The sequence below is a fragment of the Cavia porcellus genome, unplaced genomic scaffold (genome assembly GCF_034190915.1).
Source record: "Cavia porcellus strain 051 isolate PalLab524CR breed Dunkin Hartley unplaced genomic scaffold, mCavPor4.1 scaffold_19, whole genome shotgun sequence".
NCBI lineage: Eukaryota > Metazoa > Chordata > Mammalia > Rodentia > Caviidae > Cavia > Cavia porcellus.
The window spans coordinates 26,276,654-26,289,356 of record NW_026947502.1 but is presented as its reverse complement, the minus strand read 5'-3'; the positions used below and the strand labels follow the sequence as shown (position 1 = coordinate 26,289,356).

The 12,703-nt window shown below is 52.7% G+C and overlaps 1 protein-coding gene across 1 annotated transcript in view; it reads left to right on the top strand.

Annotated features, from left to right (window-relative positions):
* The first annotated feature begins 211 nt into the window (after positions 1 to 211).
* Stk10 (serine/threonine kinase 10) overlaps positions 212 to 12,703 on the top strand; it is a 111,482-nt gene continuing 98,990 nt past the window's right edge. Inside the window, exon 1 of the mRNA XM_063230786.1 lies at positions 212 to 626. Coding sequence (XP_063086856.1) covers positions 471 to 626 — 156 coding nt within the window. The 5' untranslated portion in view covers positions 212 to 470. The remainder of the gene's footprint in view (positions 627 to 12,703) is intronic.

The window sequence follows — 12,703 nt, the reverse complement described above, 5'->3', positions numbered from 1 at the left end:
ATAACCGGGCAGTCCCCTAAACTCTCTTAAAACCAGCTAGTGGCTTGTGGTGTGAGGTGCGCGGAGACTACAGTTTCCAGAGTGCCCTGCGGCGACGGGCGGAGCCGGGGAGCGCCCGCAGCCAATTAGGGGGTCTCGGGGCTCTGCCGGGGAGCCGCAGGTGGAGCCGCGCGGGTGGGCGGGCGCGGGGCTGGGTCCCCGGAACGCGTCTGCCGGCTCGGGGGCTGGGCTGTGCTAGGGGCGCGGCGCCAGCGCTGCGGAGGTGGCTCGGGGACCGCACCGCGCAGGGCGGGGACGCGGCCGCCTGCTTGGTTCCGGGTGCTGCCGCCGCGGCGCTGCCCAGAGCGCACTTGATCCAGGTCAGGCTGCGGAGCAGCCCCGAGCGCCGCGGCGTCCTCCGACCCCTCCTTCCCCTCGCGACCGATCCGTGGCTGGAGCCCGAGCCGGCGCCACCTCGCGCGCCCCCAGCCATGGCTTTCGCCAATTTCCGCCGCATCCTGCGCCTGTCTACCTTCGAGAAAAGAAAGTCCCGCGAATATGAGCATGTCCGTCGGGACGTGGACCCCAACGAGGTGTGGGAGATCGTGGGCGAGCTGGGCGACGGCGCCTTCGGCAAGGTTTACAAGGTGAGGGGCGCCGCGGTGGACGGCCCAGGCGCGCGGAGCGGCTCCGGAAGGCAGGGGCGCCGGCCCGAGTCAGCCTGGCCGCGGTTACGGAGGGTGCAGCGGGGTTCTCCGGCCTCGGTGACCCTTGCTTATTTTGGGAGGAACCTCACTTTGCTGGATTGAATCCTAAAGCGCTGAGCGCCACCTCTGGGCCCTACGGTAGCCCCGGTCCCTGCTCAGTTTCCGAGCACTTCCTGTGCATCCGGCACTGTGCTCGGCGCCTTGGGGTGGGGTGAGTGGGTTAGGGGCCGCAGTTGGATGCTTATAGGACTTCTGAGTCCGAGAAAGCCGGCCACCCGCGGCACTGTCCGTGACAGTACGATAAAAGGTACACTTTTAAAGCGAAGCGACACAGAGACTCTGGGAATTCCGAGGCCCTTGGGACCAAGTCGGTTACGCCAGGGAGGGTCGGGAGTGGCCCACGCACCTGAAGAGGGGACGAAGACAGGGAGCTGGGGAACGCAGAGTGTGCCCCGAGAGCGAGGGGAGAAGTGATGCTTGGAAAGGCGGGCTAGGGCTGGACACCGGGCGAGGCCAGGGTCCAGTGAATGCTGAACTGCAGGGAACTGATTTGATTCTGTACCCTTGAGTCACAGTTGGGGAGGCGCCCAGTCTGCAGTTACCTCTGCCCTGGAGGAAGACAGGGCTAAGTGCTTTTGCGAAGGGGTGGGTGGGGCAGAGCTGATTCAATCTAGAGGCGTTTTTGCTGCAGGACACATAGTCTGGTTTTTGCTTTAGTGAACCAGTTTTGAGACCCTGGAGTTGTTTAGGGCACCAAAAGCCTACATTTTGACCCCACCCTTTTCCTAATCCCTAATCTCCTTTCCTCTAGATTTTTTTTTTTTTTTTTTTTTTTTTTTTTTTTTTTTTGCCAGAGTCTTGCTGCGTTGTGCCGGTAGCTTTCTAGCTCCTGGACTCAATTCATCTCCTTCTTCAACCTCCTGAGTAGCAGCTGGGATTACAGTGGAGGGGCGAGCCCTCACCACTTGATATAGCCTAGGCAAATTTACTGGGAGACTCCCACGTGTTCAGCCGCTGCAGACCCCTGGAGAGTACCTCTTTCCTAAACCAGCCACATCACTCTCCTGGGGGCTTATATAGATTGATGCCGCTCTGACCCCAGAATTACCCTGTCAGGAGGCCAGGCAATAAAGAGTGCTTCTCCAGCATTCCTTCCCTCCCTCACCCTCTCCTGTCTCCAACAGGATTTGTTCTCTGACTTGAAATTGATCTGGAGCCTCTTTACCAAAGCGTGGCCCCTGGGATTACAGGAGTTACCATCTCACCTGGGAGCTGTTAGACCACCTACCGCAGACCCACTGAATTAGTCTGTCTGTAGTTTACTAGGATCCCAGGTGATTCCTACACAAATGAGTCTGAGAAGCTGAGATGTGTGCTCCAAAGGCTTAGAGAGATGTCAATTTTGAGGCCAACCAGGCCTGTTTTTGTCTTTTGTTACCTTCCCACCTCCCCCTCTGCAGCTGCCCTTTGCTGTTACTGAGTTAGGAACTGATTAGTTACTGGTTACTCGGTGTGCTCACCAGAGCAAAAGTCTGCCGGCCAGGGCTGGGGATTTAGCTCAGTGGCATAAGCGCCTGCCTGGCAAGTGTGCAGTTTTGAGTTTGATCCCTAGTACCAATAAAAACGGAAAAGACAAAAAAAAAAAAAAAAAAAAAAAAGTCTGCCGGTCAGAGTGTCCAGCCCCTGTGTGATGCAGTGGCTTTCAGATCGTCTTGATTCGCTATTCCTCTCCTCCTGAGGGTTTGCACACATTTTGAGAACCATCAGGCCAACACATCTTTCCCACATCTTTGCTTCTCAGCTGCATCCTTCTAGTGGCTCCAGGAAATGGTCCCCAGCCTCTCAACTCTGCCTGACATCCTGCTAATGTCCTTGCTTGCCTTGGGCCCTTGGTCAGCCCACTACCTAATCCACATCCTCCGGAGCCCTGGGGTCTTGGTGCAGTGCCTGCTGTTGAGTTTCATGATGAGCTCTGACTGTAAGGGGCTTTAGGTTGCGTACCCTGTCTGTTCCCCCTGCACCATGTGTCCTGGCTTCACAGGGCTCATTTTCCTTTAAATCTAAATGTGGAACTTAACTTTTCTGCTGGTGATATTTCCCCTTGTCATTCTGTCATTTCAACCCACTGTAACCCAGTAAAACTCCCTTCCTACTCTGACTTTCCCTGCAAAAGAGTTTTCTGACCCACAAGTTATTTTGTTACCTCCTGGTTCTCTGGAACATGTGGACCCTGTTAAAAAATTCTCAAAGCTGTGAGCAAAGCTGCACCGCAGCCCCCTTTCCCCCCTTGAGCCCATGATTTTCTTGTGATTAAGACAAGGGAAAGCGAGGCCAAGAGATAGCTGGTGCACTGGGCATTGTAAATACAGACACCAGTCGCCAAGCAACAGGCACCACACAGAGGTGGTCCCTTGAGATGTGCATGGTGGTGAAGCACATCTGCACCCCCAATACTGAGGGAAGCTGAGGAAGGAAGATGACAAGTTCAAGCCCAGCCTGGGCAACTTAACTGAGGCTCTGTTTAAAATAAGACAAACTGGGGATTGAGCTTTGTGGTAGAAGTGCCTTGGGGTACATTTCTAGTACCACCAAAAAAAAAAAAAAAAAAAAAAAGGAAAAGAAAAAGCACAGCACATGTAATGGTGTAATGCATAATAATAATAACAAATAACAGTGTTATGGGTTTATGTTTATACTCTGCTTTCTTTTATTGTTGTTTTGGCGTGTGCTTCTATTTTTAAAAAAACATACCGTAAAACAGTCTGCCCTGGCAGCAGTCTCATCTGACTCATGTTACCTTAATAGAATCATTTTCTCTTGTGCTTGATTTAGTTGAATGTTGTTTATTCCTCATGGTCCTAGGAGTGATAGGCCAGGCTGTGTATATAGGGGGTTTATAAAATATATATAGCTTAGGTGTAGCCTAGGTGCATAATGGATTATACTATGTAGGATTGTGTAAGTACACTGTGATATTTGCACAGCAACAGAATCACCTAACGACACTTTCTCAGAATGTGTCCCATTGTTAAGTGACACTCGGCTGTGTTACACACTTGGCCTCAACATGTGACTCTGTTCGAACCAAGCTTATGTTCCGTGCAAGGATACTGAGGCCTGATGCGGGGGTGGGACAGAGGATTCTGGAACCCAGGCTCTGGGATTCAGTGTAATACTCTTTTCTTGGTTGGCAATGGGAAGACCCATCCTGGATCAAAGGTCCCTGACACCCCACCTGTCTTCCCTTCAGAGACTGCTGACACAGCCCCTGAGTAGTGATGCTGAAGTAGGTTACTTAGGACCCTTTCGTCATGGAGCCTGGCTCCTGCCCGCATTGTTGCTGTCTGCCCTGGTTGCCAAGGCAGCACAAGTCAGAAATGTCCTTGGTTTTATGGATGGCACCAAAGAATACAGTTGATGTGGTACTAGAGAAAGCAGTCGGCTGGGAACTGGAGAGAGAGCGACTGGCTGGCACCGTGTCTGCTCCCTGCTGTGTCTGTGGGGCAGCAGAGGTTGCTGAAGGCCGTCCTGGGGGGTGCGTGAGCCTGAGAACTTTGGAGTTCAACTTCATCGCCATTGCTGGGAGAGGACTGATTCCCGATTTCCTGATGAGATGCTTAAGAATCCCCAAGATGGGTGCCGGGCATGGTGGCACATGCCCATAATCCCAGCACTTGGGCGGCTGAGGCAAGAGGATCGCTGTGTGTTCAAGGCCAGCCTGGGTTACAGAGTGAGCTCAAGACCAGCCTGAACTGCAGAGTGAAGTCTCGTCTCAAAAACGATAAAAAGGAGTCTCCCAGATGTCAAGATGCAGAGTCTGTTTTTCCTTCTCCTTGATCTTCTGTCTCAGGAGAAAACCAGTAATTTGATTTAGTACAAAGCCAAGGTTATTCTCACCCAGTTCCCACTGTAATGGCAGGTTGGTTTCAAAAGAAAACAATTTCTGGTGCATTACTAGAATACAAAGTAAAGCTCATGTGTTAATTGGTTTCAAAATTCTTATCGCAAAACATCATCTTCATGCTGAGGGAGGAGAGCAGAAGTGTTCCGTGTGTGGAGTGGAAACTGCTGCCTTCAGTGCTGTGCCCAGTGTCAGCAGCTGTGCCCAGTGTCAGCAGCCGAGGCTAATCAGGTGCCCAGCGTGGCCAGAGCGTCTGCAGTGCTGCAAAGGGTCGGTTTAGTAGGCCGAGATGATTTTTCAGCTTTCTGAAACTTTCTGTCTCTGAGCTTTGCATCTTTAAACTTTTAAAGCTTCTCTTGCAAATTCAGGATGATATAAGCAGATAGCAAAAGCTAAAAAGAAAAAAAGTTCCATCAGTTTTTGTTGACTTTTTTATTTTCTTTCTGATGCTGGGAGTGGAACCCAGGGCCTCCTGCACTCTAGGCACATCACCAGCCCATATTTTCTGTTTTTGTTTTTGGAGGCAGGGTTTCAAACTCCTGAGGTCAAGTGATCTTTCTGCCTCAGCCTCTTTTTATCTTTTTTTTGGTACTGGGGATCGGTTTCGGGACCTTGCAGGCAGGGACTATACCTCTGAGCTATATCCCTGGCCCCTGCCCCAGCTCCTTGAGTAGGTTGGGACTACAGGTGAGTGTCACAGTACCTGGTTATCTTTTTTATTTTTTAACTTTAATGAGTTAAAATTGATTAAATGTGACCGAGGCACTGTACTAGACACTTTTGCTACATAGTTCACGCTGGCCTTAAACTGTGTAGCCCAGGCTGGCCTTGGGCTCTTGACCGTCCTCCTGCCTCAGTATCTCAAGTGCTGGGATTACGGGCATGCGCAAGCACACTGGCTGTACTGGACACTTTAAATTTGTAAGACACGTGTTCCTTCTTAAAACAGCGCAGAACTATGTAAATTCACGCGGTGAAAACCAGAAGCCTTCTGGGAAACATGGAGCTAAGGACATATCACGCAAAAACCTTGTCAGCGGCACATTAAAAAGAAAGAAAAACTGGGCATGGTGATGTATGTTTGTGATCCCATCACCCTGAGAAGCTGAGGTAGGGTGATTGCCAATTTAAGGCTGGCCTGGGCAGTTTAATGCCTTAACAAGACACTGGCTCAAAATAAAAAATTTTAAAGATGGATGAGAAATCCCTGGGTTCAAACCCTAATCCTGTTCCCTCTGCCCAAGATTGTTCGTGCGTATGCTGCTGGCAGGCAGTGTGTAAATACCACAGGAAGGAAGGTGCCTCACCTGCCGCATGCTGCCGCCGTAGACGTGGGTGCAGGAGGGCCTGGAGCTTGGGGTGCGTGAAGGGAAGATGCTGTGAGCTCAGCACCAAGCTGACCTCCAAATTTGGACGCCTCAGTGGTAGTTGATAGATGTCGGGGGGATTGCCATGTATTTTGCATATTTCCTCAGCTGTGGCTCAGATTTGCTACTAGTAGTTGATTGATGTCTTTTGGGTTCATCTAACTTATTTTTGCAGATGAAAAATCACACTGTAAGAAATTCACCTTTACTGCCTTGGCATACAGTCTTACCTTAATAAATCAGTTTTACATATTATCGAGATTGAAGTCACAGCTTTTCAAGAGCTAGGCAAGCACTCTACCACCGAGTTACATCCCAGCCCTTTTCATTTTTGAGACAGAATCTTGTTAAGTTGCTAGGCTGGCCCCGAATTCATCCTGCCTCAGCCTCCTAAGTAGGTGGGATCACAAGCAAACACCGCCTCGCCTGCAAAGTGATATTTTCAGAGTAAGCATCATCATAGAGCTGACTGTACATTGATGAATTGCTTTGTACGTAAAGTTCTTCTTGTACTTTATTTTTTTAGGCTAAGCTTCCAGAGGGAAAATTACTAGGTCAGAGGGTATGATGTTCTGAGGGTGATTTTTTAAAAAATAAAATGAGATAAATTAATAGCAGTCCTCGTTCCCATTGCTTTCACTGGGGGCCAGTCCCCGAGTCCTCCTGGGCCTCCGGGGAGCCAGAGGGCTGGCCTGCCAGCTGCTGCTCAGACCTGGGTGCTTGGCCATGTGCTGGCTTTGGGAGTGGTGATGCGCGGGCCTTGCCTTTCCGGCCTGCTTTACACAAGCTAAGGTTAAGTGAGCTGTGAGCCCCGGCAGGACTTCCCACCTCCCTGGCCTGCCCCTTTTCGGTCACCTTCTGCTTGGCCTAATGGATGGAAAGCGGGGGTTTCCACTTCCTCCAGGCTGCACATCCCCTCCTCCTCCTCTCCTTCCTCTCCCCTCCCCTCCCCTCCTCCGGAAAGAGATCTGCCCTCAGGCAGTAACCTTATTTCCGCCCAGCCTAGTATTTTTAAACCCAAGATCATGCTATTGTGAGTGGATTCCTGACTTGGTGGTAACACCAAGGACCCTTGGCAGGGGGTCTGCAGCTCTGGCTTAGCTCCGCCAGAGTTTTCCTGGCTGGCTCCCAAATGGAAGTGTTGATGTGAGGAGGCAGCAAAATAGCCCAACCCCTATCTCGAGCCTCTGACCCTGTCTCTTGAGGTTACCTGGACCAAAGGACTGTCCCTCACATCCCCCAGGGCCAGCTTGGGGATCCCTGCTAGGGCCAGCTGTTCCTAGGGGCGGTAGATCAAGCCAGTGGTCAAGGGGAGAGATCTGATACTCAGCAGGATCTGGGCCCTTCTTGGCCCTGTGGGGTCCCCAAGCCAACGTGTCCGTTCTCTGAGCTTTAGCCTAGGTCTGTGACATGGGGTGGCTGCAGAGTTGAGAGGGACTGAGGAGGAGAGCCCACCCCAAGTGCCCACCCAGGAAGTGCTCAGGTAACAAACTTTACTACTGTTGAGGCTCCTGATTGCAGACAGAGAAGGTCCCGGCCAGAGACTGCTACTGAACCAGGGAGGAAAAGGAGAAACTTCAGGGTCCACAGCCAGGCCTTGCGCCAGGCGTTTCCCACCTTGGCACTGACACCTAGGCAGGATCAGTGATCACTGTGGGAGTGGTCAGCAGCGTCCCCGGCTCCTGTCCACTAAATGTCAATACCCTCCACTTGTGGCCACCAGAAATGTCCCCAGGCATGGCCACATCCTGGAGGTGGAGAGTGGTGGCAAAATCACTGCATTTGAGGACCATGCCTTGATTCAGCTCAGGGGACTGTAAAGCTGTCCCTTGTTGTCCATGGCAGTGGTTCTAGGGCTCCTGAGACACTTGACTCTGGATGCTTAGGTCCCTTATAGAGAATGACATTGCGTGTGCCATCACCTGTGAGTATTCTCCTGTGTACTTTAAATCATCTCAAGATTACTCACACCCCGTACAGCATAAATGGTATGTAAATAATTGTTATTCTATGTTGTGTAGGGGATAATGACAAGGAAAGAAGTCTCTGCATATTCAAAATAGATGTAATTCAAAAAAATACAGGAACAGAGGGCCAGCTTTCTCCACATTCTTCTGTCAAGTCTCAGGGTATCTGATTTAAAAAAAAAAAAAAACCCAAAACTTGGCCTTGGAGTCAGGGTTCAAAGCTGGGTTTTCCCAAGTAGCAGGTGTGTGATCCAAAGTGCTCAGCACGTCCCAGAACCTCAGTCTCCTCACTGTGCAGCAGAAGTGATAGAGGCCAGAGCTTTGTGTGGATTCCACGGATGGGCTGCACACAGCTGCCATGTGGTTCTTGTGCTGCTCGGGGAACTGGGAGCATTTTGAAATCAGGATTTCAGGTGAATCCCAGACACGAGTCCTCGCTAGACCTCTGTGGGGACTTCTGCTGGAACTGAGGGGCAGGGACAGGACCGGTGCTGCCACTGGGTGGGTTTTCTGGTAGTCTCATTCATGGAGGAGTGAACACAGGAGCCAGGAACTGTAATTGTGCATGGATCATTTCAGTGCCCGACAGTCACAGAACTGAAGAGGTGTTTTCTGTTCTTTTTCTCTGCTCAGGCCTCTGTGATCTGTGTTTGGCGTTGGAGCTCCTGTGTGGTATGGAGGAGTCACTGCTGTGCAGTGACACAGGGCTGGTGGCTGCTGTGTGGGGTCACACACCTACCTTGACCTCCTTGTTGCCGTCTCATGCTCCTGTCCATTTGTGTCACCTCCTTGGGCCCCGTGGGGCTGGAGTGCAGGCAGGGCAGGGCCGGATCTGGAGTAGCATTGGCAGGTGATCCCAGCCCCTGCGGGCTGCATATGGGTAGGACTTGGATGGGGCCCTTAGCAGCAGACAGTGATTCCTCATGGTTCTGGAGCCGGTGCCAAGGTCCAGGCTTCCATGGATTTGGTGGATTTGGCCCACTTCCCCTCTCATTGTGTCCTCCTAGGATGGGAAGGGTGAACAGGCTCCCCTGGGGCTACTTTTTCTAATTATTTATTTAGTTTTGTAGTGCTGGGGACTGAACCCTGGTCTTCAGCATGCTAAGCTCGGGCTCTACCACTGAGCTCCACCCCAAGCCAGGCCTTTGGCAGGACTCTAATCCCATTCCTAATCCTTACCTCCCCAAGGCCCTGCCTGTGATGCCATCACTTGGAGGTTAGGATTTTAATCTACCATCCTTTCAGGGGGATACACAGACATTCCCACCATAGCAGGAGCCAAGTGAGCAGGGCCTTGAATGCCAAGCCAGGAGTTTTGTAGTTTTGATTTTAAGGAATGACCTACCTTTCTCAAGCCTCCAGGGCCCGACTTTCAGCCTCTGTCATGTTAGAGAGGATGGGTAATGGATGGCTCTAGGGCCAGAGAGAGGCAGTGACTTGCCCACGGCTGCACAGCTAGGAATGTGAGAGCAGGATCTCCTGGCTCCCTCCCTCAGGTGAGGTGGCTCTAGAGGAGCCGAGGCTGGGGCCCAGCAGTGGAGCCCTGGGGCACAGCAGTGGTGCTGGGAGGGAGGGCTAGAGCTGAGAGCTGCGGTCAGGGCTGGGTCACCACTCAGGAAGGGGAAGTGCCTGTCGCAAGGCCCCCCAGACAGGAGGAGGAGACACAGCCTAGAGTGAGTGGGAGGAGGTGGGGTGGGGGAGGGGAAAGGGCGGGGCAGACCGGACGTGCTTTGCCAAGGATCAGAGGTGGTGGGGAACCTGTGTGAATTCTTAGGGTTCAAGCGAGGCTCTGCCTTACCTCTGCCATGCATTCTTGCCCTGTAGAATGGGACAGTCATGGTATAACTGCATAGGGTGACATGAGGTGGCCTGTGGTGGCCGCGTGTCCAGGATAGGGGGAGAGCAGACACGTGTATCCACCCTTATAATCATTTATCCGGTGCCTCCGGGTGCCTGGTCCTCGTGTTCTGACCTCTGTAGGCACTGGCCGTTGATCGGTTTTTGTCTGCCTATTGCTTGTTTTCTGGCCCCCAGGAACGGAAAGGGTGAGCTCTGCTCTGCATGCTGGGTAACACACAGGCCCAGAGAGGAACAGTGACTTGCTCAGAATCACACAGCCTGTCTGTGCCAGGGCTGGGCTTGACCTGCATCTCTCTGGCCAGGAGCCTTTGCCTTTTCTCCTGGGAAGAGCAGAGGGGAAGATGAAGGGGCGCTTTGCGCAGAGAGGGTCCAGAGTCACTTCGGTGACACCCTTCTCCTTGGGGCCTCTGTGCCCAGGATCGTGCTCTTCCTCCCAGGCCCCCATCAGTCAGATGGGTTGAACAGGAAGTGTGGAGTGGCTAGGTGCTGCTGGCCTGGGGTAGCTGGGCTGGTGCGACCTCAGGGCCTCCGCTGCAAGGTGTCCAGGGCCGTGCCAGCTTCCAGCAGGCAGGAAGCCACAGCCGCCTCATTCCTCCTCTCCCCACATGTACTTTCTACTTTACTCTTTCTCTTGTCCTTTCTTTCTACTTCCTCTTTGTTGCATTTTTTTTCTCTCTCTTCCCCGCTAGCCTACTGATTTTTTTTTTTCTCACCAACAGGTTATCTCAAAGCCAGAGTTAGGCCCTAAGACTAGAGGAGGGGGGTTGACCCAGGAGCTGGTGATTGAAGGATCTGTTCAGCCCTGACTAGGTGTCAGTGACAGTGGGGCTGCCTAAGGGGAGGTGAAGGGAAGTGCAGCCTTTCCTACCTCAGGACCTTTGCACTTGTTGCTCTTGCTGATTCTACTCTCTTCCTGTCATCCTGTACGTCTGCCTTTCTTTTTTTTCCTCTGTCCTTTTCTTTCTCTGGTTCTCAACACACATGTCCCCTCCACCAAGGATCACCCCTCTCTGACCACCTTGCTCTGATCACAGTGTCAACTCCCTGGTGATCGTCTTCAGAGCTCTTGTCTTAACCAGGAGTTGCCTTGTGTAGCTCCTTGCTCATTTTCTGTCCTCAGTGGCAGAGCTAAAGTCCCTGAGGGTGGAAGCGTGGGGAGGGAGGCTAAAGACAGTGATGGACTCTGGGTGCCTGTCAAAAGCACAGCAGGGCGACTCTGGTTGAAAGCCATTGGTTGCATCTTTCAGGATAGCTGGTGGGAGGAGTTGGAGTGTTTCCAGGACGTGTGTGCCCCCAGCACCCAGAATAGCCCCTGTTCAGGGCACACAGGTGATATCTGAGTGAGCGGTGGGTGTGTGATGGATGAGTGAGTGCCATGCTTAGCCTCCTCCCTCCCTTGAGGCAGGCCCTGCTTTATGATTATGAGTGTGGTACTGGGATCCATTCTGAGCTTTCTCCCAGCCTCATTGCTTACTTGCTTTTGACCCTGGGCAAGTTCCCTCACCTCTCGGAGCTTCAGTATCTCCCCCCCCCCACACACCCCTTCATCTTCCTGAGTTTCAATATCTTGAGAAATCAAGCTTGGTGTGGTGGCAGCTCTGTAGTCTCAGCACTTGGGAGGCTGAGGCAAGAGGATTGCCTTGAGTTTGAGGCCAGCCTAGGATATATAGTGAGTTTAAGGCTCAAGGGCAGGCTGAACTATGGAGCAAAACACTGTCTCAAACAAAGAAAGGAAGAATGAATGAATGAAAGGAAGGAAGGAAAGAGAGAAGGAAGAGAGAGAGAAAAGAAAAAAGAAAGGCCTTTGCTCAGAGTTTGTGGAGACAGCTGCATGGCCAGCCCTTAGGGCCGTGCCTCTGCCGAGGAAGAAGTGAGTGTGATTGGTGTTGTGATTGTCTTTGGTGCTGCTGGTTGACCTCAGCTGATCCTTGGGCTCCTGGAGGTTGCCGGGCAGAGTCCTTGAGGCCCATATTGCCTCACTGGTATGTGCTGAGGCTGCTCCGGGGTGGGTCCCCCTGAGTGGAGGCCTGCAGAGGTTACGGAGCTAAGTCCGAGGCTTGGCACAGCTGCTGTGCGGTCTCAGCTCTGCGCTGTCCCTAGGTCAGTTCCTTGTGGGCAATGAGGTCATTCTGGGTGCCAGAGGAGCAGCAGGACTACCCGGGAGGGAAGAGCCAAGCCGGCCCGCTTCCCTGCCCTCCTTCCTGGAAAGCTCCAGACCGCCTTGAGTGGGAGCCAGGCCCATTCTTGGCCTCTGGAAGTCGCTGCTGTTGAAGCTGGCTGGCTCTCCGGAGGCGAGGTGGCCTCCCGCATAGCCCTGTCTTCCTCTTTGCTGTGTGTCTCAGTGGGCACCTGGTGCCGCATTGGGAAACCTAGAGCTCTTCCTGAAGGCGTCTTCCTCAGAGCCCCCAACCATCTCTGGGATAAGGAGGTGTGAATCCGGTGCCACCATGGATGCGTGGCCTAAAGCTCCAGGCACCTTGGGGACCCTGGTCTGAGCACGTGGCCTGTCTGCTCGAGAGCCTGTGGAACCCTCAAGCCTCCTGTGATGCTCGTGCCTCAGGTCCAGCACAGCCACTGGCCTTGCTGTGTGACTGTGGGCAAGGCATAGCATCTTTCTGAGCCTCGATTTGTCTGCAAAATAGGGATAATCCATCCCTCTCGCAGGAGGACATCAGGCATCTTCATGCCTGTGCTCTTAGGAGGCTGGTAGCCAAGGATGTGCAGGGGCGTGAACTGCACCCAATGTTAGCGAGGCAGTGCTGTTTGGAGGCTGATGGGTCACAGCTTAGGTTTGGAGCACTCACCCCATGACCAGAGCAGAGTGGCCAATGGTAGGGAGTTGGCCAAGTATGTGGTGGTTGTGAAATTGGTGGAACACTGTGGGCTGCTCAGGGGAGAAGGTGGGATGTTTTGAGACCCTGA